General features: G+C 45.6%; 1 protein-coding gene across 10 annotated transcripts in view; it reads right to left on the bottom strand.

Annotated features, from left to right (window-relative positions):
• Positions 1-27,976, bottom strand: part of sorcs2 (sortilin-related VPS10 domain containing receptor 2) — a 327,128-nt gene that overhangs the window by 185,221 nt on the left and 113,931 nt on the right. For all 10 annotated transcript variants that reach the window (XM_084547581.1, XM_084547578.1, XM_084547580.1 and 7 more), the window contains exon 3: positions 308-407. In XM_084547581.1, coding sequence (XP_084403707.1) covers positions 308-407 — 100 coding nt within the window. The remainder of the gene's footprint in view (positions 1-307; positions 408-27,976) is intronic.

Genomic DNA, 27,976 nt, shown 5'->3' with positions numbered 1-27,976 from the left:
TTTGGCTGAACTGACTCGTTACGTTGGTGAAATATGGTATTTTACTGTGATTGCACAATATTGCACTGAGTGATGGTTTCTGGGCCTTAACGCTGAACCGCCGTGATTCGTTTCAAACACGAGAGTTTAAGTCTTTCGTTTGAGCCGATCGCGTTCAAATCACCGGGCGCGTCTCAACCACAGCCTCAACAACTTTCAACAACACACCAGAGCCAAGCTGTTAACCGGCGAGGCCAAGGAAACAATATCCGCAGTGCTTTTCAGCTCACGGCCAAAGCATCACAACAAAATCGATGCAAACTCCTACCTTTTTCTTGTTGGTCGGGCAGATGTAGAAACTTGTCACCACAATGGTCGTCCCTGGCATCAGATTGAGCTTGGTGTACGTCGTTCCGTAGTCGGTGGACCTGAAAACGAGCAGATAAAAACCAAGAAGCGGTTAGTCTGGAAACTTTTAAGAGCATTTGTGTGACAGTTTTCCTTTCGCAATGATCTCACAATGTCAACAGCGAAGAATAGGACACCCTGCATGTACAATATGTTGATAGCGTATTGGATTTTATAACTTTTCTCGGTTCCATTTCGCCGCAATCTCCTTTTTCCTGCATATTGAAACAAGTGGAGCTCCAAATAAAAAAAAAACCTTTGTGTTGACAGAAGGAGATTAAATCTGCAAAAAGCCTGGGAAAGAGTGACCTGCTTATTCTCTCAACCTGCCCTGAAGGCATTATATCAGCTCTCTCTGTTCGGAGCATTACCACTTTGCGGTCTGCGGCCCGAATCCAAGCGACAAATCAGAAATGGCCGGACAACCTGTCATTGCCAGCGACGATGCAAACACAGCCTCGGGGGCCCGACGGCGAGGTACTGACAAATCCAAAGATCTGGCAGCTTTAAGAGCAGGCATGGAGCGCCGTGTGCGTCGTGGATTGATGGCTGGCTGCTGGATTGTTTCTCCAGGCCGGCTCGGGCGCAACCCACAGAGCCAGAGTGAAGGTGATTGCCGGTGACAGGTTGTGAGAAACCGCTCAGGTTTCGGCACGGCGAGGCTGAAATGAGGTGACCGCTTATGTATAATTAATGTCTCAAATTCCAGTCGGGAATAAACAAAAGAAGGGCTAACGCGGGAAACATTCTCCTCAGCCCAAGTAGATTAAGGCAGCAAGTAGTGATTATGATGGATTAAGACACGGAGTTTAAATAAAGTAAATAAAGAATGCAAATGTAATAGTTCCTGCGTTTGCATTCTTCTCGTAGTGTGCAGCTTCTGGGGCTAATTTCAAAAGCAGTGCAGAAGAGGAGATGCTACAGCATTTAGCGAATGGTTGAGGGTTCAACAGGAGGGAGTCTAGAAGGAGAGGTCTTGATGAAAGAGAATGATGAGCTGGCACGTCAGTGTGGTTAAGGATGAGAGGATTTACTCCTTGGCGCCGTGGGACGTCGAGGATTGACAGAGACACACACTCTCACGCACAATGAGACACACACACACACACGCACACCCGAAGCCCCCGCCAAGCCATTCAGCAATCAGGTCTCCCAGAGTGCTCTGATACAGCTGGAGAAAATGGAGCGGCGTGGCAGGGGTGAGCTGCTTCTCCGCGGTGAGCTGGCAAGTGTTTTCATCTTCCTCGCCGGGCCTGCGCGCAGCGTTTAACTCCCGGACGCGCACGGATCGGGCGCCGCCGGCCGCGTTAGAGCAGCCGGAGCCCCGCGCTTATCTCGGGAAGCCCACTCGTGGACGAGTGCAAGGGCCTGTGCAGAGAGGTCCGCTCGGAGGACGGATCATCCGGGCTTAAGAGCAAGAAATCACCCCGAGCAGTCAGATTCGGCACTAATGAGTGAGGAGGGTGGTAATGAACAGCTTGAGAAGCGGCGCTGGCTGCCGCGCGAACTCACCGGGATGCGTTGAATGGCTAAATGACAGATTTTGTAAGACGTCGTATCAGTGATTTCATATTTCATCCAGGCAGTTATTTGATTCAGTTTGTGCCTGTAAAAGCATCTAAATCAACTTCCTATGATGAAACCCCAACATATGAGACATGGCAGCTATCTTTTTAAGCTTTTTTAAATTCTTTATTACTCAATTTCCATTTTGTCTTGGTGTGTTAACTCATATGTGTAATAGAAAATCCTGAAGCTGAAATCCCAAAATTCTGACACTGGCCTATAAATTCTTGGAGCTGAAGAGAAATGCTACCTCGGTGATAACACTTACTAGTCATCCATCCATTATTCAAATTAAAATATCAGTTAATTCGACTTGTTGGCCCAATTGGAAGTTGCTGACAACGTAAAAGATTCAATAATTTTACTCTCACACGAGGCAAATCTTGGAGGAGAAGAATGCGTCAACCCTCTTACCGTACATGGCATTGCCTAGAACAAAGCAGGGGTAATCTCTGCTCGAACACAGACGCCTCCAAAGCCTTGTCACTATTACATATTTATAGTCTTTTTTAGCGCGAGTGTAATGGGAGACCGGTGCCGAGGCGGGCCTTCTGCCCAGAAACACAGCTCATCATCTGGACCTTGACTTTCCCTTGTGTCCTATCTTTTATGCCGGCGCCACCCCTTTCCGCCAAGAGTCTCTTATGACGGAGGCTGCGTCGGTTAAAAAACGCAAGGTGTGTGTTTAGGTCGTAACAAAATAGAAGCGCCTAAAAGTGCTATTGGGTGGTTAAGAATTCATGCCAACAAGTCTTCCAACCTCAACAATATACCGCATAAACACCGATCAGCCATAACATTATGACCACAGGAGAAGGCAGGAGAAGTGAATATCATTGACCGTCTTGTGGCAATTCAGTGTTCTGCTGGGAAACCTTTGGGTCAGGCATTCATGTGGATGTTACTTAGACATGTAGCACCCACCTAGAACAGACCAGACCCCCCCCCCCCCCCATAGCAATGACACTCCTTGATGTCAGCAGCCATCCCCAGCAGGATGCAGGAACGCACACAAAATCGGTTTAGGAACAACTCGACAAAAACATGAAGAACAGCACAAGGTGTTGACCTGGCCTCCAAATTCACTAGATCCCAAACTGATCAAGTGTCTTTAGGATGATCCACAGAGGACCCTACCGTCAAAGCCCCCCCCCCAACAACATTCTGTTGCCAGACACCACAGGACACCCTCAGAAGGCCCATGTCCATCCTCTGATGAAGTGTTTTGGAGGCACAAGGGAGACCTGGACAATATTGGGGAGGCGGTCATAATGTTATGCCTGATCAGTAAATATTTAACATGTTTCTTTCATGCAAGATAACCCATCGGAGCAAGAGCAAGAGTTCAAAAGTTCAGTTAAGCGAGGTATTAATGATCAAGTTTAAAAACCAGACCTTCCTCATTGTGGTTACAACTAAACTCCATTCAAGAAATATCTTGAAATGGACATTCTGATGACCCATCCATCCACCTCGGCCTCCTCCCTATGCAGACTGTGGCTACATAAAACTCCCTTCCTCCATTCCTCCTGACACACTTCCCCCTGTCATAACTGATATAGCCATCTACTGTCCATAGTAATACGGTAACATAGTAATTATGCCAAAGTGAAATATAACTATGAGTCATAATAAGCAGTTTTCACGAACAGCTCAGGGCCGGTTTTAATGAAAGGCCAGTCTCAAGTCTCTCGTGGGTATAGAAGTAATGGTACTTCCAAATTAACTGTAATTCTCAAATTTGCATCACCACTTAACAAATTGGTACAATCATCCCCGATTAGAGCAGATGCAACTGGTGTAGTTTCCTTTTCTTCTAACTGCAGAGAGAGGTATAATTTATTAATCCAATGACGGCGTGGCTATCCAAACATGGAAAAGGGCAGCTGGAAAAATGGAAGCGAAAAGGACGGCTGAGGGGGTCAGCGGAAAGACGCCGCACCGCTGATGAGGCTAATGCGGAGGGTGGCAGGAGGTTGCTGTGGAGAGTCGGCGGCCCGGCACCTTATATACGGCGACAGTAATGATGCCGAGTTAATAGGGAAGCTCATTTTGTTCTGCCTGCCATCAAGACCTTTGGATTAATAGAGTGGTAGGGAGCTATTGTGGATTAATGAGGAATAATTACTTCGGAACCGAGTGGGAAGCAGACGAGACGGGGGATGCGGGGAACCACTGGGAGGAGAAGAAGGGGAAGGGAAGCGACTAAAGTTTAATCTATGGCACTGAGTCGCCGCAGAATGACCACTGCCGTTGCCATTTGCTTTGAACACATCAGTGCCGTTCAGTTCTGGAAGTCATATCCGAATCATGACGTGGCTGAAGAAGTATTCTGGTACACCGAGGCTTAAACAAGTCACCACAGACACAAGCCTTTTGGTAGAAACCAATCATTTGAAATAATCACAGTGGAAGGCCCTAAACCATTCTAATACTGAGGTATGGAGACAAAGAAAAGAGGGGGAGGGGGAGGGGCTGAATATCTTAGAGAATGGATGTGACAGAGACAGACACTCTGGGTGAAATTGTATTTCCTTGATGCGCTTGAGAAAACAGAGAAATGTGGAAGCACTTTGGGGCGGCGACAGGTGCTGATTCAGATTTAATGTCCTAATATGTCAAGGTTGCTCCCAGTGCCTGACGTCTCCGGGAAGAAAAACTGAGAGTGTCAAGCGAAATGTGTGATGAACCAGACTACCGAGGACGTGGTGGAAGTAGGAGGAGGAGGAGGAGGACGGAGAATAGATATGAAGAAACCGATTCCTGATAAATCCGGAGCAAAGATCTTCAACGTGTTAACAAGCGAGGTGTCAAGGCTGAGACGCGGGCAGACGGAAATGTATCCTTCAGAGCGCCTCAAGAGAAATCTGCCCTGATGCATAGGTTTCAAGTGGAGCTAATCACAGAGCAGAGCAGAGCAGAAGGAGGGCATGTTGAAGACAAGCCAGCGGACATGCACGGAAGCTGGACGCGTCTCATGCTGGTCAAGGTTTGATTTCTGGAGCCAAAAGCTGAATCAGACAGATGCTGTCAGTCTGAGTCAGGCCTGGACGGCCAGACTGCCAGACTGTGAGGCTCATCACTGATTGGCTGACACACAGCTTTTTTTTCCAGGGAGCCCCGACTACAGTAACAACTGGCAGGCAGTTGGGAAGGAGGCCAGCAGTCCCCTGACAGGAGAGAGGGTTGAGCCGTATCTGCCTGAGAGGACTGTGACAGAGCTTTCCATCATCCACGCAAAGTAATGCACTGCCACAGAAGCACAAAGTTGAAAAATAAAAAATAAAAAATCAGCAATGCATTCCAACGCCGCCGCTCCGCTGACAACAGCGATGAAGCATGGGGTGAATTTGCTTCCTTGCCAGGGTATCACTCACTCGGGCTATTAGCTGCATCCCGCAAGAATTTGTGCCAAATTTCGTCCGGAGCAGGTTAAAGCTTGGGGCCGCGAGCGATCATAACGATCTAAGCTTTCCCATCTTTCTTTCTGAAAGAGCTGGGAATTAGCGGGAGGTGGGAGCTTTTGATTTATCGCGTCAAAGTTAATTGCCATGACTAGTGTCAAAAAAATACTGCTGAGAGGGAGAGTCGCCATTACTGTTAAAGCTGATTTACGGCGGTCGAAAGTAAGGCGGCGTAAATACCGGCGGACAGATTGAGCTTTCAACAAGTGCGCTCACGTTTTATGCTTTCCGGGGGATGAAAGTGACACAGGTCTGCAATGCTGAGACAATAAAAAGAAACTCCCATCTGCTCCACACATGGGCAGGTCAGTAGTGCCGACCTCTTTCCAACTCCTTAAAAAATGACCGCTGCGTTTCGACTGCAGCTGTTTTTAAACAGACCAAGCCACACCTCAGCGTCATCTATCTGTTTATTTCCACTTCTTTTCACGCCAGTGGAATGGTTATGGATGATACATCTCTAGGGAGTCTCAGGTGCACTCTGGACAAAGGCTTTACGGCCGTCTGCTATGGCCTGATTGTGTCAAAGCCTGGGTTTATTGACTATAGAATGGACTGTGGGGGTGATGTATGCTGTAGCACGTCTTCCACGGAAGTTGAAGCAGAGCCGTGAGGCAACTTTAAAAAAAAAAAAAAAACACTGTTCACCCTCTCAAGACATTTGTGGCTCCGCGGTGGTCTAGTTGTGACGGTCGGACGAGCAGAATTTAACACTCAAGCCTGTTAGTGAGAATGCCACCAGAAAATGGCAACTGCGCCGAGCAAAGTGCGAATCTGTGTTCGCTGGGAAAGCAAAAAAGACAACTGGCCTCGGGATGACAGTAGCGGAGGTGTCAAGCATGCTGGTCAGACATCATGAAATGGCAAACAAGTGGCGGTGTCTACAGAAAGGTGTGAGAGACTTGAAAACAGAGCAAAGAGAACTGTTTTACAGGGGGTCTATCCCAGCTGTCAGCGGGTAAAAGGTGGGGTACACCCCTGGACAGGGCGCCAGTCCATCACAGGGTCAACACAGAGAGAGACAAACAATGATTCACACTCACATGCACACCTACGGCCAGTTTAGAATGACCAACGATGTGGTGGTTAGCACTGATGCCTCATAGCAAGAAGGTTCTGGGTTCAAACCCAAAGGCCTGCTGGGGTCTTTCTGTGCAGAGTTGGCATGTTCGCCCTGCGCCCTGGGTTTTCACCGGGTACTCCGGCTTCCTCCCACAGTCGGAAGGCATGCTTGTTAGGTTAATTAACTGTTGAACTGATTTTGGAAAAGAGATGCAGCTGTCTGTAAACCATCCTTCCCTCCATTTTCCAATACTCTTCCAAGTCTGGGCCATGGTGGTGGTGGTGGTAGTAATAATTTCTGCCCCCAGTCTCATTCAGGATGCAATCATATGAGTTGCCCAAAACCACCCAAAACAGGTTACTCTCAACACAATTAAAGCTGGGGACACACTGCACAACTTTCACTTTTTTTTTTTTTTTACAGATTTTGATAAAACTAGGAGTACACGTTAACAGACGGACTTGGGATCACATGCTTAACAACTACACCTGATGAGGGATCACAGACTACACGATTTGTCAACCCAACGAAAGCCAACTGAACGCGTCAAACTCTCGTGCAAACTCTTGCGAGGCCGGCAGTTGTGGTACGCACAACTTCCGGTCATCTTCTGACGCTATACCCTGTGTCCCACCCTCTCTTTTTCATTGGCTGTTGGCAACACGTGTTTGCAGTTGGGTCGGTAATCACTTCAAACTACCCGACTGCATCCAGATTCGACTCAAACAATTCAAACGTGTTTGATTGATTGCGGTTGAGGTCGGGTTGGGTCTGTTCCCCCCCACACACTAACAGATTTTGGTGCCAACAACCTATGTCGACTATCCAAGACTGCCCAAATGGGAATTGTGGGTAAAATCTTGCAAGAAATCTTGTAGTGTGTCCTTAGCTTAAGTAGTGATTCTAGCCTGTATGAGGCCAGATACCACAAGGTGTTGCTGAGAGTTAGTATGTACTCTTTAGCGTTCTCCTTCTTTACCTTTTCACACCCCTCACTTCCACAAAAAAAAAAAAAAAAAAAAAACATATATCACACATCGGATTTTGAGTTCTGCCTCTGCACTTGGCACCATTTTATCAAAATGCCATATGCGATGCCAGAGGGGCCTCAAACGCACAGTCTTGTGTAATCCGGCAAAGAGGACTTAAGGAAGATAATGCATTGTATTGCCCTGCACTGTAAAGAGTAGGAGTAGATGCTTGTAGAGGCGGAACTGATCAGAGCTGACAGTCGCGCACGCCGCTACGTGAAGGATCCATTCTACAACTGCTCTGCTGAAATGGCACACACTGTATGATGAGAGTCATTTAGGTAATTTGCATTAGAATCACAATACGTGGCAGCAGGAGTTGCTAAGATGTGGGCTACGTTTCTGTTCAGCTTAGTCACTGATGCCTGAGCAGCAATTGGCAAATTGCATCTGGAAGTGCCTCCTACACTGCAAGTAGTCTGAGCAGGCAGTTAGCCAGGATACAGTGATTCATGCTCGGTAAGGGCACTTCACAGCGGCGGATAGTCTCTTGAAGTGCACAAAACCACTGGAGCATAGTTATCAGGAGCCGAGTGCTGCTGCCACACGAAAAGCTGCTTATGGAAGTCCCCTGACGGGCCCTCTTGCATCTATTTTTCCTGTTTGTACAGAGAAAATGACACATTACAGCAAAAACACAGGCACCAGAAAGCGGGGCGGCGCGGTAGCTTGTCCCAGAGGTCGCTGCTGTATTTTACCGCTGACCTCTTCCCTCTTGGCCTCGTCGTGTCGGCCGAGATGACAGTTAGTTTAGATCCCTCTGACAAGAACCGCCGAATAAAGGAATGATAAAAAAGACGTATAGCGGTTGCCGTGGCCTACAGGTCTAATTCAATGGACCACCAGCAGCCTGCCTCTATCAACAAAGCCTTTGATAGCACTTGGAAGAAGGCATTCAGTCACAGCTCTGTCTCATATACTTCAACATCATCCATCCACCTCAGTGTCCATACTAGAAATACTGTTTCATAATGTACTTTCTCTTCAGGGCTCAAACCTAATATCCCGTCCTGTTAATCTGTTGCTACTTCGAGATCAAAGCCAAAGAATACCTTCGTTGAGCACATGCAGATTCTTTCCCTTAAGGAAGGTGCAAAAATGATATATCTATATAAAAAAAGAAATATGTAGGTGTATGAAAGACTTTGTATCACCAGGAGAAATACCCACACTCCCCGATGTCATCGACAAAACTTCACTGCACTCCCAGGGAGCATAATTAGCACAAATTGAAACTGAAAACATGGCTTGCACGCATCTATGATACCTGAACTAAAAAATAAAAAATACAACAATCTGTATCAGGTATAGGCTAATTATGTTGTCCAGTTTCTTGTGAAACCTCCACATCTGAGGAGGCAAAAGCAGAGGTGCCGAAAATACCGTAGGAAGTCAACCGAGGCAAACACCATGTTAGTTCGGTGGTGGTAACTTAAGCCACAAGAAACCTTTTGTTTTTATTGATGGTAACCATAGTAGTTTGGTGATTTAGCATCCCTGGCCTGTAAAGTACTGGTACTAAAAATGATTTTGCCATTAATGAAACAATTCATCCGGTTCTAGCAGAATAATCTAGACTGACCCAAACAGAGGTCCTGCATGAGCATCTGGATCATTAATATTATCATTAATAATAAATTGAGGGTTATGGGGTTGTTGTTTTTAAACCAAGAGCTAGCTAGCGTTATCTATAGACTATCAAAACGTTGTGTTCCCATAGCATTGCTAACGTTGTAAACTGGCTTCCAAAAAATCCTCAAAAAGCTAATGATAGCAACAGAAACCACACCATACGTGATTTTTTTTTTTTTTTTTTTTTTTCCAGATTAGACCAATACTTGTGTCCCCCCTTGGGTCAGGGGGGCGTGAGCGACTTTCAGTATTAGTGTCTTTATTGATGCTTGAACGATAAACAAGCCTCCAGTCACCAGGAGGCAGTAGAGCTCAAACTAATCAACAGGCTGCCTGTTCAACCCAATAGAGGAAGTACACAGGACCACCGGTGTATAGAGCTGATGGAGGGTATCGATGCTCTAGTCATGTCCGATCATGTCACGTATTTTACATCTTGTCATCCGTGGAGGTTAAAAAAGTAACGAGCCTGTTTTTCCACTATAAGGAGTAGAAAGTACCGGTATTTGTGTACAAATGTAGGGAGTAAAAGTAAAAAGTCGTCAGAAAAAGAAATACTCAAGTAAAGTACAAATACCTGAAAAATCCACTTAACTACAGTAACGAAGTATTTGTACTTCCTCTGTCTAAATTTTAGTTTGTTTTGTTGACCCGTCCATCTACCACAACCTCCTCCCCACTGGGAGTTTGTAGCCTCAGATCCTCCCCTCACAGTCGCTGCTTGCAGAAAGAAATCAGAGGTTGTTTTTTTCATGAGAGGACAGTAACGCGCATGGAGGAGACTGTAAGGTCTGGAGCTAAAAGTGGAGGGCGGAAGATGATTTTTCTGCTCAGGAATTTAGCCACCGATCCAGGACGACCGCTGCAGACCGAAATTTGCAAAATGAAAACTGCTACAAGACTAAGTTGCTGTAACCCTCATTTCTTGGTTGGTGGCTCGCTCAAGCCTCGCTCTGTGTGGGCTGTGGGTGACAAGCGGGTTACAGTTTTATTTGACCGGTCCTCTTTTACCAACACCAGCACGGCAGGAGAGTGCACGAGCTACTTTATTCCTTATTTTTTCAGGAGCATGCAAGCAGGGAGTGTGTCACAGCCCTATGTTTCCCACTGTAAACAGGCAGATAGGAACCAAAACTACTCTCAGAGAATTACCAAAATCTGTACTTTCTGTTCTCACACAAGGGTACATTCAGAAAGATTCATGTAATCAGGAGAAATTTAAGATACAAAAGAAAATTGGAGAATGTAATTTACAGTGCAATAGTATAAAATAAAACCTTAAATCCAAGGCTTTTAGAGAGTCACATTCCCGGATGCATGCTGGTGCAGATCTGACAATCCCTGGCTCCATTTCTCATTTGGACTCTTTTGTATTAGAATAATTTGAACTCCATGTTGGATCTAATCCATTTTAGAAACCGATGATTACACGTAGCTGGTTCGCGGTTGCATGAGCACGATGCATGATTTTATATTTAAGTTTTTCGTTGGACAGTAAATCGTCTAACACAGCTACAAGAAGTGTTATCTTCACTTGTATCCCTTCAGACTTCCTGTCCGATTGAATTGTCATGGACATGCAAATCCTACAAACTAATTTAAGCATGTACACAGTTATGAAATAAGGTTTCTCCCGTGCTAGCCTTGTCTTTTCTAACTTTAATCCCTCAACGTCCCATTTAAACGATGAAATTGGGCCATTCTATTAGAAATCCGACCATTACTGTAAGTATAAACCGACAAACTGAAATTTGAGAAGTCCGCTCATCTCTCCCTTTCTCCTGACTCAGATTAAACACCTGTTACAGACTTCACCTCTGTCTTCCCTCTCAAATGTGGCCAAGCTCTGACTCAACCGCTTCTACCATCTGGTTTCGGCTCATGGCACCGAAGGCACCGCGAAACAACCCCCTCCCACCACCGCCACCACCTCCACTCATCCTCTTCTTCTCTGAAGCGCCCACGCCGCGTCCTCTTTGCACCCATGTCCCGGAGGAATAGAAGGAGGACGGGCGGCAAGTGGGGACATTTATCTAGGTGACATCCCCATCAGTACTCTGGGGGGGACGCGCCCCCTGAACGCCACGCTCTCCCGGGCTTCACATGTGTTCGTGAGCAGTCGGATCTGTGAGGTCAGAGCTCGGCCTTGTGTTTTATGTGGGAAGTCAAAGTGAGCAGACAAAAAATAAATAAATAAATAAATAAAAAAGAGCCAATCCTCAGACTGAACTTGGCCGCAGATCCTTAACCAGACGACATCGTTCACAGCCTCGGCACGAGTGTGAAAGACTGTCTTTCTGCTGTCTCAATCGCCGTTCCACAAAAGATCCGATCGCCCGCTTTGTTTTGCTTCTATACAACCACTCTGAGACGCAACGGCACAACAGAGGAAACACAGAAACAAGAGAATCCTCTCCAGCTTAATTGCTTTTTACTGGAAATCTTAAACATGTTTTGTTTTTGTTTTTTTGTTTTTTTTGCTCCTTTCCTCAAGCTTTTGGAAAATACTCATCAGTCTCACCACAAAAAGCCAATTACTGATCTCATCTCAGTGATTAGAGAGAGACAAAACGCTCATGTGTTAGAGGTATTACCCCACAAGTCAGCAATTAGATTGTTTTCGAGAAAAATTAGGGTTTGACTGGTTCTGCGTTTTCTGTCGTCTTCAGCCATAAAGTAATGGGCGAAACGCTAAGTAGCGGCTGGAATGGTACAACTCGCATGCAGCTTCATATAACGGATTAAATGAAATCCTTAAGATTAAATGTTAGTTTTGCCTGAAAAAACGTGGCTCAGTGTCGTGGCATTACAAGTCCACACACATTTCTTAATGCAGACTCCCATTTGTTTTCATCAGACCCTCTTGACCAGGTTAACATCCTCTCCTTTCAAACTTCATGTCTAAATTTCATATTAAGGTCCAGATTTTGTATATCTGTTCTATCTATTGAAATATGACACTGGTACTGTTTAATGCACATGTACACTAGGTGCAGACATTTAGCTCAGTAATGTTTATTCTAATTATGTTGACTGGTTTGGGCCAAATCAGTTTTATTTTATACCAATATCTGACTTTGTGCTTTATATTAATTGGCAAATTTTAGCATGCTAACATGCTAATCATGGTAAAGCTGACTTGCAAGACATCAGCATGTTTTCGTGGTCATTCCATGCATAACAGTATGTTTACATTAGCATTTAGCCATACCTTGGTTCAGACTACGCTATTATTGGAAATGAATGCACAGTTTAGGCTTCTGCATCAATTTGGCGCTTTAGCTACGGCAATGTTTGGTCCACTTGGTAGTAGTGTATTTCCGCTTTAGTATTTACAGCTGCTTCTCCATCTCTGCAATTTTCAAACTGACTGTTTTGGATCAATAAAGACAGAACACATCGAGGAAAGGTTGACTGATGAGGTTCGGAGATACAAACATTTGTGGGACTCGTCTTCTGCGAAATTTCGGCGAAAGTTTCAGTCGCCATTGTTGAAAGTGAAGCAGGAAGTAGAAACAAAGATTAACCAGACTAGCTAAAAAGACACAGCGCCTACTAGTGTTTGGATGATGTTATTACAGAGCGAGACAGGCTGACGAGCGCACAAGTATAAATGGCTCACACCTATGTAGGATACGTATGCAGGTTACGGCGTCTAGTCCCGCAGAGGTATAAACCAAGCTTAAGGGTGCTTTCCATCATGTGCTCAATATACAGGACACTCATATTGGGAGAGCACCCAAGTTGCCCCGAGTTGCTACCAAAGTGGCAGCCCACCCCTCTGAGTGTACGTACACGCTACTGTGTGAACGAATGGATGGGTCCAATGCTGTGAAAGGATTTCCCCATGACGGTTCAATAAAGGAACAATTCAGTACTACAATGTTGCATAAAGCCTTAGTTCAGTCTGTGTTCACAGAGCAATTGAATGCCCTCAACGTTACGTTCTTGCAAACACTTGTGTGATTGCTCATAATTGTGCAGGAAAAAATGGATTTCAAGAAATCAGGAAATAATGAAATCGGGAACGGAGCATGAGCAGAGTGCACGGGCTGCTCTGTGGTTCATGTACTAGTGTTCTGTGTATGAACACCATGTTCAGTTTGATCAATCATCTATGCTATGTGAGTGATTGCAATCGGGCTGAAACCACTCAATAGTGCGGGTGATTTGTTGCTGTGTTCACACTGGCTCAAACGAACCAACCAAAGGGATACTCCCAGTTTCAGAACAACAATCTAATGTAAAAGCACCCTCAGTATTTTTGGCTTTTGGGCTCTTGTTTTTGGGAATAGACTGAAGCAGAAATTAATCACAATTTACGGTTTAAAGAACATTCATTTGTAGAAGGACAGAGTTTGATCTTGACTCCTTGATTAGACGATGAATACTTTTACGAACACAGAGGCAGAATTTAATTAGAAAAAAACTGGTTTGATTCTCCATTCATCACCTGATATCCCTCTAAGGGCCCTGACTTCAAAGGCCAACGGACTGCTCCTCACTGGTAACTGAGGCTTCACGCTGGGAGCACACTCTCCGAGCGCCTTGGGGCATTTCACAGTAGTCCACATAAAGGCCAACACCACTGGCTCGCTAGCAATGATCAAGGGCAAGTATGAAGACAATAGTACAAAGGATGTGGAAAAGGTGCCTTTGATATGTCGAGGGGTGGTGCTGGATGTGTAACTTGTATGAAGCTCCACGGCAGAAAAAAAAACATAGAACAGAGCGTTTTTTATTTATTTTTACTGGATTAAGGATGTAGCTCATTGAAATAGTATTAATCACGTAGACCAAAGCCCTACTAGACAGAATTTGGTTTTGGCAGATTTAATATGCAGGGAACAGACATCTGCATCTTACGTATGTTCCTTTGTCACCATTTTCACCTTTATTTTTTTTTTATCTCAATTGTCTGACCTTTGACCTCAAAAGGAGAAGCCTGACAAGATTGTCAGACGCCCACATGCTCTTGGAGGGGGCCAGAGGTGAGGTCTCAGGGGAGAGGGGTCCCATGCCAACGTCGGGCAGCCCAAAGACAAACCAATTTGTCTCAGTAACCGACTCTGACAGGACCCCAAGTCTAATCAGCCACCGCTGATTGCTGTTAGTTTGACTGTCGATAAGCCTGGACTTACAGATGTGTGGTAAATTCGGTGGTGTTAGTACCTTAATGTTGCAGCCCTAAGAGAGATGCCGTCACTCTTGCTGCTGTGGCTCAGATCTAATATGTAAAGGTTTGATTGGTGGGAAATGGGAATCGGTAGATAAGGAAATCTTATTAATGATCCCTGTATCCATTCGTTTTAGAAGCTACAGTAGCTAACTGTAGCATGTGTGTTCGTGTGAGGCTGGAACAACCACAAACATTTGTTCCCGATTTAGAAAATTCACACAGATTTTTGACTATTATGTGACGAGACACAACTAGTCGCTGATGACGTCACTAATAGAAACACAATAGAAAGTGATGCTTTGCAACATTGAAGTCTATATTCCTGACCTGAATACATATGCTGAGAACAGACAGCTCATCTGCTACATACTGAGCACTACAGATATGTATAGCCTGTATAAGAACATGCAGGACCTCAGCACCGTCAATAGCATTTAATAGCACTCCACAGCGTGTTTTTAAGACGGGATAGGGTAGCGAGATTCCTGTACTGCAGCTAAAGGTCTAATATATATATATCAGGGCATTTGGTGAAGTTGTTAATTGACTGCTTGGATGATTTGGATTTGGACCATTTCTCTGCTAGCGTTAGCGGGCGCCTTTTCCGACGAGTGTGCATTGCAGTAGTCCTGTCGCAGTATTTCAGGACTGACGCAGCAGTGAAGTCGGCAAACTGACCGGTCAACTAGTCTGCACAACTCCCAGCAGAAACATACGTATCCCTGATGCAGACTTGGCAAATGTTGCCAGTTTTGTCCCTCGCAAGCTACGTGTCCGTCGCTCACAAATGCCATACAATGCCACACATTTTTGGGGAAACTGTTTTTGATTACAAAGTTGTATATTTGAATACGACCACATCATAACTGCCCTGACCAAGTATAGTTTGAATGCTTGGAGCAGAAAAAAAAAAAAAAAAAAGCAATGTTTAATTCCAAATGAATGAGGAGTTGACGGGAGGTGGCCGGGGGCGATGGAAGGGTTTACAAAACACAGGGGTTTTCTACCCAGACTCCGATCCGAATTTAAACAAACATTAACCGAAGCTTAAATTCTTAACCATAACTAAAGTGTTTCTCATAAATACACACTAGCTGCTGCTGTTTGTAGTGTCTCCACATCACGAGGAACCGTCATCTGGATGCTATACCATTTCCTTCAAAACAAATTTCTTCGAACCTCATGCCGAGTTGGGAACTACGGTGACGGCAGCCGGACGCATTTCTGTGCACATGCCTCTCAGGAAAAAAATAAATAAAAAGAAAGGGGCGAGAGCTGGGAAGATGGCGGGTTTCTGTAAGTGGGCTGATAAGGCAGAGAGAAGCACTCGGTTCCCCGCGGGGCAGAGTAAGCACACTGAATTGCCCTCACATCTCCTAATCATCTGTCACGCCCCTCCACAGACCCTCACACATGCAGATCGCATGCAGCGCTTAAAACCAGGTCATCCAGATATCTACCAGCCAACGCCGGTTCAGTCTGATTAGGTTCATCTCAGGCTTTCGTAAACACTCACCTCCACCTGATGTCTGTAATGGAAGCCCGCTAAAGTGAGCCCATCTGAGGTTATTATGCCTCACCACGAAGGACATCCACGTCTTTCTAAATAAATAAAACGCAACTCAGATGGGTCTTAAACGTCTTGAATGAGTTTACGGGGCCTATAAAGGAATCCTAACTCACGGGGTGATCTTTATTGCGGCCGCGTGCCTTCAGCGGAGAGCAGGTTGTGTGTGTTCTCAGCGTGCATTCGGCTAACCCACACTATTAATATCTCCAGCGAGCGCAGAGGGCTGAAGGTAGAGGAGACACCATTAAAACGCTGCTGGAAGGATTTGACCCAGAGAGTGCCGGGGCTCCGGCGATGGCAGGTTCCTTACAGCTGAAGGGAAGAAAGAAAAAAAAAAAGAAGACATTTCATGGATGTGTGGAGAAAGTCGCCAATGAGGCCGGGCTTAGCCGCACGTCAGGGGAATTTCGCGTGGGAAGAAAGCACAAGGTCTTATATCATTTACTTCATCTTGACGTATGAGGTTCTGACGCAAGAGTCTCATCCTTCTATTCATGCAACAGTGACTTTTTTTTTCTGTCTTAACCACATACATGACTTTTTCCGAGTGGTGCCACAGATTCTAGAGTTTTCTGATGTGGCCTTTCTTTATGCATGGTTTAGTGAGCATGGAGCAGTGAAAGCTAACTGGTAAAAGTTACGGAAAGACTTAAGTCATAGTTAAATGACACTAATGTGGATTAGATGCAAACCAATCTCGCGCATCCGGCAATCCAAGTCTTAGGGGAAGTCAGGCTGGCTAGTTTCAGGCAATAAATGCACTTAAGGTTCAAGGTAAGAAAAGCTTTATATGCATGCTGGACTGATCAGGCAAAACATTATTATGAGGAGAAGTGAATAACATTTAAACCATCTTGTGACAATTCAATGTTCTGCAGGGAAACCTTTGGACCTGGCATTCATTGGTGTGGATGTTACTTAGACATGTAGCACCCACCTAGACCAGACCAGGTACCCCCACCCCATAGCAATGACACTCCTTGATGTCACACACAAAAACGCTTTAGGAACAACTCAAAGAAACATGAAGAACAGCACAAGGTGTTGACCTGGCCTCCAAATTCACTAGATCCCAAACTGATCAAGTATCTGTGGGATGATCAACAGAGGCCCCTCCCCTCAAAGGCCCCCACTAACAACATCCCTTTGGCAGATACTACAGGACACCCTCAGAAGGCCCATGTCCATTCTCTGATGAGTCACAACAAGAAGAACACATCGAGCTTGTGGTATTTGTTTCAAGCTTAGGTTGTCTGACTGGTTTCGCCCATGTTCCATCTTGTTGTCGACTATGCTGTGTTCACTTTTAATGGGTTTCTCTTTGTAACACCTCTTTTGTTCACGGTGGTTTTCTGTTACTGCTTTCTTTATTAAAACCACACCTTCAGTTCTAATGACCTTCTTCCCGTGACACACATTCGGGTCCTCCTTTGTGTGAAGACCAAACAGAGTGAGCTCTTCTTACTGACAGAACAGGACAATGTTTCATTTCAGGCAACATCCTTCCCATCATCAGTCACGGTGACACTACAGTCACCAGAGTACTTGAGGGAACAGGGTGACATTTCTAACAGAAGTATCTGAACCCAAACGTATCTCGGGCTGCTTCGGCTGGTCATTAATTCACAGTTTGAGGGAGAGTAAACCCACAATCGCTGCGACTAACGGTATACGGTATATTGATTTATATTGGCCTCACCAATGTAAACGCACATTTTCGTGCATGCCAACAACACGTCAGATGACTCGGAGGCCGTGCTGAAAAATGAGGCGAGGCAACTGACAGGAGGTGACGGCTAATTCTCCTCGACTCCACCAGCGAGGCGCAACTCACATGTTTGTACGTCTGGGAACATCCTCTATACCCTCCCACTTCACAGACAAGTACATCTGTTCACTGGCATGGGGATTGGCCTCTAGACACCGTCAAACACACACACACATTCACATTCACAGGTGGGCCCGTGTTGTTCGGCCTCCCTGGAGACGCCCAGAGATGCATTAATTGGTTTATTTACAGTCAGCCGTGCAGGGAGCAATCAGACGCCACAGCGCGTCACAGTGACCGGGTTAACGGCGCCATCATCGGCCCCGCGCGGATCGCTCGCGGGGCCGACTGTTGTCTCAAGCAATCAGCCGCAAAGCGAGGAGAGGCGATTAAATAACAGGCACAACATGTCGCGTTTAATAGAGGATGCCGGGTAATGAATGAAGGGTACGAACGGGTGGAGGGTAATGGATGGAACATGTCCTGATGCAAACAGCTGCTTTTTTTTTTTCTACTGCGTCTATCTCTTGTCCTTCACGCACAGCCCGGGAGGACTTCTCAGTTTTAAGGATGCTGAAATTATCATTTACCTTTCTTACTTTACCATCTGGGCCTTGTAAAATCAAAAAGTTAAGTTTGACGTTTTGCACTCAAAAACCTTGACTTAACTTGATCCCTGAAGGAAAGTTGAGAATAAGACAATAATGATCCGATTCTTTTTCTAGAAAGACGCCGGCGGCTGGCATTGAAGAGCTACGCAACAGGTGCCCTTTGGCATCAACAAGACTTCATTCCTTTCTACCATGTTAACCCCAAATTGTGATCTCTTTCTAAACCTAGCCAAGTAGTTTCTGGAACCTAAATAAAATGAAAACTTAATTAGTCTCCGGGATGAGAGTTCAGTTACTCGTCCCTACGTCATCCCCCCTCAAACCTCCCTCGAAGGGCTTGGCCATTGCTTCAAACCATACCTCCACCAGTATTGCCAGAACGTTCGCTCTCAGTGTCCATTTCCATAGATGGGAGTCAGTCAAAGGCCAAAGGATGCCAGGTGTACATCCCTGACTTTTCCAGTCATTCATTCATCTTTTGTAACCGCTTGTCCTGTGAAGGGTTGCGGGGGGGGGGGGGGGGGGGGGGGGCAGTGTACACCCTGGACAGGTCTCCAGTCTATCGCAGGGCTAACACAGAGAGACAGACCCCTAACCTTTTATTTTAGTTTTGTCTGTTTAATTAACCTTTATCTAACCAGGAAGGCTTCACTGAGTTTAAGAAGCCCTTAGCCCAAGATATGTAGCGGCAGTCGGCCTCTAGTCCTCTCAGTGTGGACCAAAAGAGGCTCAATGAAATTAACTCCAGTCATTCTGCAACACATTCCGTGCAAAATGTGCAGAGTGAGCCCCTTTTTTTAACCGACTCGGTGTAGGCAAATGGAACAGAAAGCTTCAATTGATGTTTTGAACGGAGAGAGTAAGGAGCAGCCCTTCTCTGCGCAGTTAAGGTCATCGGACAGATACCAGCTTTGGGCGGTGGGAGGAAGGCGGAGAACCCACGCAGACACAGGGAGAACATGCAAACGAGACACGGAAAGGCCCCAGATGGAATCAAACCTAGAACCTTCTTGCTGCCGCTTGCTTCTGTGTGGATTCTCTCCAGGTACTCCGGCTTCCTCCCACCGTCCAAAGACATGCTCGTTAGGTTCATTGGTGTGAATGGTTGTCTGTCTCTCTGTGTTAGCCCTGCGATAGACTGGAGACCTGTCCTGTCCAGTCTATGGTGTGTGGATCGAGGGAACATCTGATAAAAGGTGATCTAACCCAAACCCTAATGTTGTGTAATCTCTGTGGTGCTTTCTGTTCGTTTGCATTTGGAAATAATTCAGTGCTGCACAAACACAAGCCTGATTCTGCCACATGCGTCTGCCGAGGGCCTCCCCCCGGTCTGTTTTCTCTGGGCACGCTGATCTTAACTGGCTGTTGGCTGACGGCAGATTGAGGGGTGGCGTCCGTGGTGTGGGTGCACGGTGGCGCAGTCATACTTCACTGCACTTTGTCTCTGATTCCGCCTCAGACTGAACACGCTGATGGAATTCACTTAACCTCTCAGCCTCTGCCTCCTCCACCTCCTCCCTGCTTTAGGTCTCCTCTCTGGCCCCTGTGCCCCGTCCTGCCCTGCGATAATCTCCTCTTCTTGGCTCTGCTTTTATCTCTCAGGGGTTTTTTTGATCTGGGCCGATATGGTTTGACATGCAATCGCGCAATTTAGCCTCCTCATGACACTGTCAGATTTTTTTTTTTACGGCTCCCGGCGCAGATACATCTCCCCCTTGTCAGGTGATGTCGCTTTTGATTTGGCGCCAGCAACTCTCTTATCTTATTACTTCACACAGCAAAAGAAAAAAAGGCTCGCTGTCTGCAAACTCAGGCATTATAGCTCTACCCGTCCAATAAGGAGGCAAGCGTTGCTTTTAAATGCAATTACACAAATGAGATGAGCACCTACACCGCGTGGCCTAGCCTGTGTGGCGGCGAGCTAATTTGGAAGAGGACGGGCAAACGTGTGCATGTTTGAATCCAAATGTGCTTCCCCGTGAGCGTTTTCCTCACAACAATGAGCGAGGGAGGCGATAATGCGACGCCTTCCCGAATGCTTTCTGTTTAACTGGAGCCAAGATGGTGTCAGCGGGTTGTCACACCAGACGGGAGGCAAAATCTCAGCACCACGGACAGCTCCTCAATAAGGCTTAACTGGGAGCCGTGGAGGGGGGGAACAAAGCGTCGCTCAGTCTGGAGGAAGGGAGCGTTCACGCAAAAACTGGACAACAATGAATGCCTTCCTAAAATGCACATGAAGTGTGGGAGATCTTGCATCTTTTATTCAGCAGGAACTAAGACCTGATGAGATGGAAATAAGCACACGTTTGTATCAGTGAAATGTCTGAATGTTATTTGGATGATCAGTGTTTTCTCAAACCAAACCCATGTACATGTTTTGTAGGAAATACCCTATAGTGGCACCGTGGCGTGGTGGTTAGCACTGACGCCTCACAGTAAGAAGGTTCTGGGTTCTAATCCCTTGGCCTACTGGGGCCTTCCTGTGTAGGTCTACCTTGTTGCTTCCAAAACTGTTGGGACTCATCAGAGAATGGACATGGGCCTTCTGATGGTGTCCTGTGGTGTCTGGAAACAGGATGTTGTTAGTGGGGGCCTTTGAGTCCTATGGGTTGAGGGGAGGGGCCTCTGTGGATCATCCCACAGACACTTTCCGATCCACGTATCTGGCTATAGCAATTTAGGCCTTGTCAGATCCGTTTAGGTCTTCAAACTTCACCTTTTTCACCACATGTAATACGCTACCTACATGAACATACTGTCTAATACTGTATATCCTGGAACCTGACATCCATCCTTGTACGAAGCAGATAATCTATCTCTTCCACTCCATCTTTGAGTGGTCCAAAAGACTCTGTGAAGCTTTCAGCCCAGAAACGGACGAGGCCGGTGCTTTCAAAGGAAATGTTTGAAGTGGCTGCTATAGTATATGCCTTTGGGTCCTATGGGTTGAATGGGGGATCCCACAGATACTTGATCTTGATCTTTGGGATCTAGTGAATTTGGAGGCCAGGTTGTTCCTAAACTGGCTGCTGCCATCAGGGAGTGTCATTGCTATGGGGTGGGGGCGCCTGGTCTGGTCTAGGTGGGTGCTACATGTCTAAGTAACATCCACACCAATGAATGCCGGGTCCAAAACTTTCCCAGCAGAACACTGTATTGTCACAAGATGGTGAATGTTATTTACTTCTCCTGTCAGTAGTCATAATGTTGTGGCTGATCAGTGTAAATGTACACATCAGCTCTCCGATTGTTTTGCTTAATCCCCCCGCCCCAACCACCAACATATTTCGCCCCCCGGCAGACAACAGGTGCTGCAAGTTCTTCATTATTTGATACAGATCGTCTCTTAAACAGAACTTTCTGGTGAGGCTCTCCCTTGCAGATAACCCACTTTTCCAATAGTTTATGGTCATTTTCTTGTTTTGTTTTTGCTGCCCTGACCTTAAGTCCTGCGAAAACACAAAAGAAAATGGGTAGCGCCAGTCGATAGCATAATGAAAGCATATGTATGTTTGTTTCCTCATCGCTCCACTCATCTGGCAACACTACTCATCTCTTCAGCCCGGCCAGAGGCTTCATTATTTATTTAGTCTGTTTCCATTGCACTCGTTCATCAATATATCAGCTTTTCCACCTTTGTTTTTTGGGGGGAGTGGGGGTGGGTCTGCTTTCCCAGTCGAGGATTATTGTTAGCGTAGAAGTTAGATCCAGTTTTAACTACTTTACTGTTTAGTTTGGTGGATCCCAGTGGGTCACACGGTACTTTTATTTCTTTCTTGCCGAGCCGAGTCAAAAAATGCGGACGCCGCCACTTTGAGAAATTAGCAAAATTAGCAACTGCATATAGAATAAATAGCACAATAACTTTCTACTACTGCAAAGATGTTGTTTGCCTGCTACTAATTGGGTTGAGGGTGTTTTCTTGCCACCCTCCAGCTGAGCCATTGAACCATTTCTCCACTCCGAAGCCACCCTGATAAGATCCTCCAATGAAAGCTGCCGCACGGGCCTGCGTGGCTAAAGCGGCGCCTAATCAAATCAATCCTCCTTCGTCTCCCCGCTGGGCCGCCGCCTCCAAACCGTGATAGACACACACCGCAATTTCATTTAAAGCCGTTTATTTCCCCTCATTCCTCTCGCACAAAGGCCGAGCTGAATAACGAGCCGCGCCAAAACTGCAACACTTCAATCAACGCCGCTGTGTCGTGTTCGATCAATAGCCTTTCAGAGTCGGGAAGTGTGGACAAAATGTTTAAGGCCGTGATGTTATTGTAAGCCGGGGCTTCGAGTACAGCAGGAGAGGGGCTGTCAGCGATAGCTCCTAATTATGGCCCTCAGATTATGGTATTCACTCCTTCCTGACAACCGGCAAATTTAATTGCTCCATTAGCTATGACTCAAACATCTCAAGAGTTCCAAAGTGATTTAAATCAATGTGTGAGCTAAACCCAACGCAGCCATAAAAGGCGCACGGAGCATGTTAATATAAGACTTTAAGCTCTTAAAGGCCTATTTTTGCTAAATTGATGACGGAGCTTCAGTCAAATCTTTTGTCGGCTTCCAGTGAAAGGGAAAGGGAATTTAGTTTCATCTTTCAAGTTTTCACCACTGGTCAGTGTTTGGAAAACCCGTGACACATGTCCTCGGCCCTTCAATTTATATGCACCACTATAGATTCTCTCTAGACTTTGTGGTTCTGGAAGACTGATCTGTGAAGAAAACATGAAACTTTAATGATGTGCTGTGGAAGGACTGGGGAAATAAGAACATTACAAACATATACTGTATATACAGACCGATCAGGCACAGCATTAAAAACACTGACAGGATGCAATGTGCTTCTGGGAAACCTTTGGACCTGACATGTACCACCCACCTAGACCAGACCAGGCACTGACACAGGGACTCAAAAAAACATGAAGAACAGCACAAGGTGTTGACCTGGCCTCCAAATTCACTAGATCCCAAAGGGATCCCAACCCATAGGACACAAAGGCCCCCCCACTAACAATTTTCCATTGCCAGACACCACAGGACAACCTCAGAAGGCCCATGTCCATTCCCTGATGAGTCCCAACTGTTTTGTAGCCACAAGGGAGACCTACAGAATATTAGGAAGGTGGTCATAATGTTATGCCTGACGGGTGTACACGATACAAAAAATTGATGGAGGAGAAACACTCAATAATTTAAACGCAATCCAGGCATCAGATGGTTGGAAAATTAGCTCGAGATCAATCTCCTGGATACACCCACACACATTCAGACGCAAGATGGCCAATTATTTCAGCGGCAACGTGCGAAGCTGAGAACAAAAGATCAAAAAGGCTCACGTAGATTTCCCATTATCAAATTATAATCAACTCATACAGCAGAGACTTCCATCTGGCCTCCCTGTTATCAAGGCTGATCTTTGGGTCGGTCAATTCTTAGAGCAGCTGCTCATTTAATCACTTAAAATCTGTTCAAATCCTTCCTTTGATTTCAGCTGATTGAAGACATTCAATCAGTTTGGTGCAAATTAGGTGTCAAAGTCCGACAGTCGGACAACCTCAACCTCGTGCTAAAATGCAATAGTTGTGTTGCATTACATTACTAAAGTTGAGTTCATACCTCTGCGGGAGATAGACGCCTTTGCCTACGTACGTAGCCTACGCCGGTTTATATTTGTGCACTCGTAACAACCCCACCCAAACACTAGTTGGCGCTGTGTCTTTTTTTTACCAGTCTGGTTAATTTTTGTTTCTACTTCCTGCTTCACTTTCAACAATGGCGACTGAAACTTTCACCGGAATCTGGCCGAAGAACGAGTCGTACAAATGTTTGAATCGCCGAACCTCCTCAGTTAACCTTTCCTCCATGTGTTCCATCCTTATTAATCCAAATACTAAAGCGGAAACACGCTACTACCAAGCGGACCAATCACAGCTCTTGCGGACTTGTACATTTCTGGGGAGGTGCACATCAGGGTACGGTGTTAGGGTCTGATGCCAAAGCCTAAACCGCCTTTAACTGATCAATTGCAGCACCGATTACTGTTGATGCAGCTGCAACTGGAACTTACGTATAACCCACAGGTACGTTCTTATTATTCAGCTAAGGTGTTTTGATTAGTGTTTTGAGTAGTATTCTTTTTTTTGACATTTTCACCCCAAGCATGTCCTAAAGATTGTTTGCAACTCTCCTACAGCAGTTTCAGTGCACCAGGCTCGTACTGATGTCTTCTCCATCTGCCTCTGATGGCAGGGTTTTGATTTCAGCATCTAAGCCGCGGGCTGCGCTGGCGGTCTGACTCCGTCCCTGAACTCTGCTTCAGCTACCTCTCACGGCTCCCCGCGGACCGCCCGCCAGATTTCAAAGATAACTCCAACATACCCTGACCTCGGCTCACCCGCGGCCACTCAGGTATATACACACGGCTCTCTCCAAACACACTCAGTAAACAGTCGGGCTGATGCGCACACAGCTACAAGGCTGCTGGGTTACATATGTGTATCAACTCAGCTAATGTTTGTAATTGTTCAGTATTTTGCTCCTCGTCCCAACCTTGCAGGGACAAGATTGGAGACACACATACGAGGACACTCACGTTCCCCTTTCTGTGCCCTCTCAATCGCTCTGCCTCTCTCAGGGATGAAGAGGCTTTTTGTAGCCTGAAGTAAGAAGCCTTTCACAGCGCGGCAGACAGAGAGCATCCATGAGGGACGCTGGATGAGTCTGGGCTGAGTGCGAGGTGAGAGGGCTGTGGGCCAACATGCCCAGGGTGTCTGACTAGATTAGGCTCGGGATAAAAAGTGTGCCAGAGGGGGGTCGTTGAGAGGTGAACGCACCCGCCCCCGGGGACCACAGAGGGACCTGGGATTAGCGAGATGTCACGACAAGACCTGCCCGGCATGCTGGCGTGAAGCCAGAGAGGAAGAGGTACTTATGCTGCACTGAGAAAAGTTTTCACCACTCGCACTGGGCAATGGACGGAGATGTTGGTTTGTTTTTTTATGCCGCTGTCCAACCGAGATTTCCAGGAGATTTGCTGTGGATGATTATAGTACTCAGACCATGAAGCCAAATGTTCTGATCACCCCCTTACCTTTTTATTTAGAGCTCAGATTTTCCGTGACTCCCCTAGAGCTCCCTTGGTTCAACAGGCACCTCATGAACTGGTGCTTTGATTCTAGCCTGCCTATTGTTTAATTAAAGGCACAGATGCCCAAAAAATAGTCCTTAGACATGCACGCGTCCATTATTCATTTCTCAAAGCACTCCGGGCTTTGACTCGCCGGCTTTGTAGAGTCACTTGGTGCAGTGTAAACTGATGAAGCCACCAGCTAGTATGAGAAAGAAAACCATTAGCCTTTCAACATCATCATCTACTGAGTATCTCCCCAGAAAGTTCAGTCTAATGGATGTAAAAACTGTTCCTTCAAAGAAAACGTTGCTTTTCAAAATCTTTTTAGGAAGAAGAAGATGACTTGGAACATTTTAAAATATACATTGATCGAGCATAACATTATGACCACCTTCCTAATATTGTGTAGGTGCCTCCAAAGCAGTTGTGACTCATCAGAGAATGGACATGGGCCTTCTGAGGGGGGTGTCCTGTGGTGTTTGGCAACACAATGTTGTTAGTGGGGGGCCTTTGGGTCCTATGGGTTGAGGGGAGGGGCCTCTGTGGTTCATCCCACGGATACTTGATCAGTTTGGGATCCAGTGAATTTGGAGGCCAGGTCAACACCTTGTGTTGTTCTTCATGTGTTTTTGAGTTGTTCCTGAACCGTTTGTCATTGCTATGGGGTGGGGGTGCCTGGTCTGGTCTAAGTGGGTGCTACATGTCTAAGTAACATCCACGTGAATGAATCCCAGGTCCCAAAGTTTCCCAGCAGAACTTTGAATTGTCACAAGATGGTCAATGTTATTCACTTCTCCTGTCAGTGTTCATACCGTTTTGGCTGATAAGTGTATGATGCATTTAAATTTTATGCAGTGTCTCTAACTTAAAACATCAACCACATCATCATGATATTCCGTGTCCATACCAAATACTCGAAATGCGACCGGTGCACTTGCAGGTTAGCAGGTCAATGCTAACTCTCTGTTTTCTCCCTACTGTTTGTTTGCTTCCCACCAGCATGACACCTTAGCCAGGTTGCCAATAGGACATACATCTCTATTAGAAAGGCAATTTTAGTATTAACTCCTGCTTCTTAACTGTCTTGCAAACCTCTGCTCCTTTGTAGAATTGTTTTTTATTTCAACAGAAGTGGATAGTGCATAGCTAAAGAGCTAGGCTTCCCACATTTTGAACTCTGGCTGTCCATAACAGAGGTTACTTTTAGTCCATGACCCTAATTCAGCAGTTAAAGTTCAGCTCTGATCCTCTCATCCTCTGAGATTCCACTGTAACATAATTCATTTTTTAAACCCTGCATTGTCCAGACCATCAGAAGCGGGAGGATCTCACCAGCCCAGGGTGATAAGAAGAGCCCACAACATCATCAAGGACATTACACAACCACAACACAACCTCTTCACACTCCCGCCGTCGGGGAGAAGCAACAGGAGTGTGAAATCGAGGACAACAAGACTCACAAACTGTTTCTAACCTCAAGCCATGAGACGCCAGAACTGCCTCACTTCCCCACCATTACTCCCACTCACTGGATCTGTAGCACTGAGCTCCACTCCACAACTCAGCTCTTAAGCTTTTTAGCTTTTAATTTAACATTGCAAAGTTTCATTGGATCTAGACTGCTGTTTTTACTGTAGTGATGGGAAGTCTGACTCTTTTCAAAGATCCGTCTCTTTTGGATCGGCTCACTTAGAACAGCCGGCTCTTATGGCTCCCAAACGGCTCTTCATTTAGATTCGCCTTCTATTTTATTGTCTTAGATTTAAAATGAACAACTAAACGACAACAAACAAATCAAATAAACAAAGTCTTAACATCATTACACTTTAAAAGTCTTCAGTGCAGGTTGGCTCTTCTCACTACAAAGATTCGTCTCTTAGAGCCGGTTCGTTCGCCAACGACACAGCACCAGTTCACATGACAATAAACATCATGAATTTTTAATCTTAAGAGAGTGAATCCTTAAGTTCTCTCATTTAAAATGCATATTTTTACTGCATAGCAACGTATGGTTGACAAGCTGTTTATACAACTAAATATAATTCTTCAATTAACAGATGTTTATGCTCAGGCGCTTCAAACTGGGAAATGTTTGAACAATACCTCACCTCATGAAGAGGAGCAGAAAACAAAACCACAGCATTATGGAATATGTACATGTTACTGTATAATCCATCTTTGGTACCAAGTGTAAAACATAAATAGTTTTAACGAGAAGTGTGTAAAATGAGGGAGCTTCTATAAAGGATTGCTATCATACAAAATACATCACAGGAGTGAATTGAGAATTTTTTTGAGATCCTGCCAAACAAACGTACATTCTCCTCAACTGAGAAATCGGTGCCATTAGGAATTTGGTCTGTTGTTGTTTTTTGTTACAAATAAAAGAGAATATGTAATAAGGCGATGTTTGCCATCATGAGTAAATCACAAATCTAGAACTGGGTGATTTCTACAAAAACAAATCATTAATGAGGCTCAACACATTAGTGCCTGCGTTTTCAATTTCGGGACCGTTGCACATTTTTAATTCCGCAGCGTGCTCCAAATCTTCATCTGTACTCCGTCTTCCTTAA

The sequence above is a fragment of the Chelon labrosus genome, assembly GCF_963514085.1.
Source record: "Chelon labrosus genome assembly, chromosome: 1".
In the NCBI taxonomy this organism is placed as follows: domain Eukaryota; kingdom Metazoa; phylum Chordata; class Actinopteri; order Mugiliformes; family Mugilidae; genus Chelon; species Chelon labrosus.
Note: the sequence above shows the minus strand (reverse complement) of the source record. Positions and strands in the feature narration are given on the sequence as shown.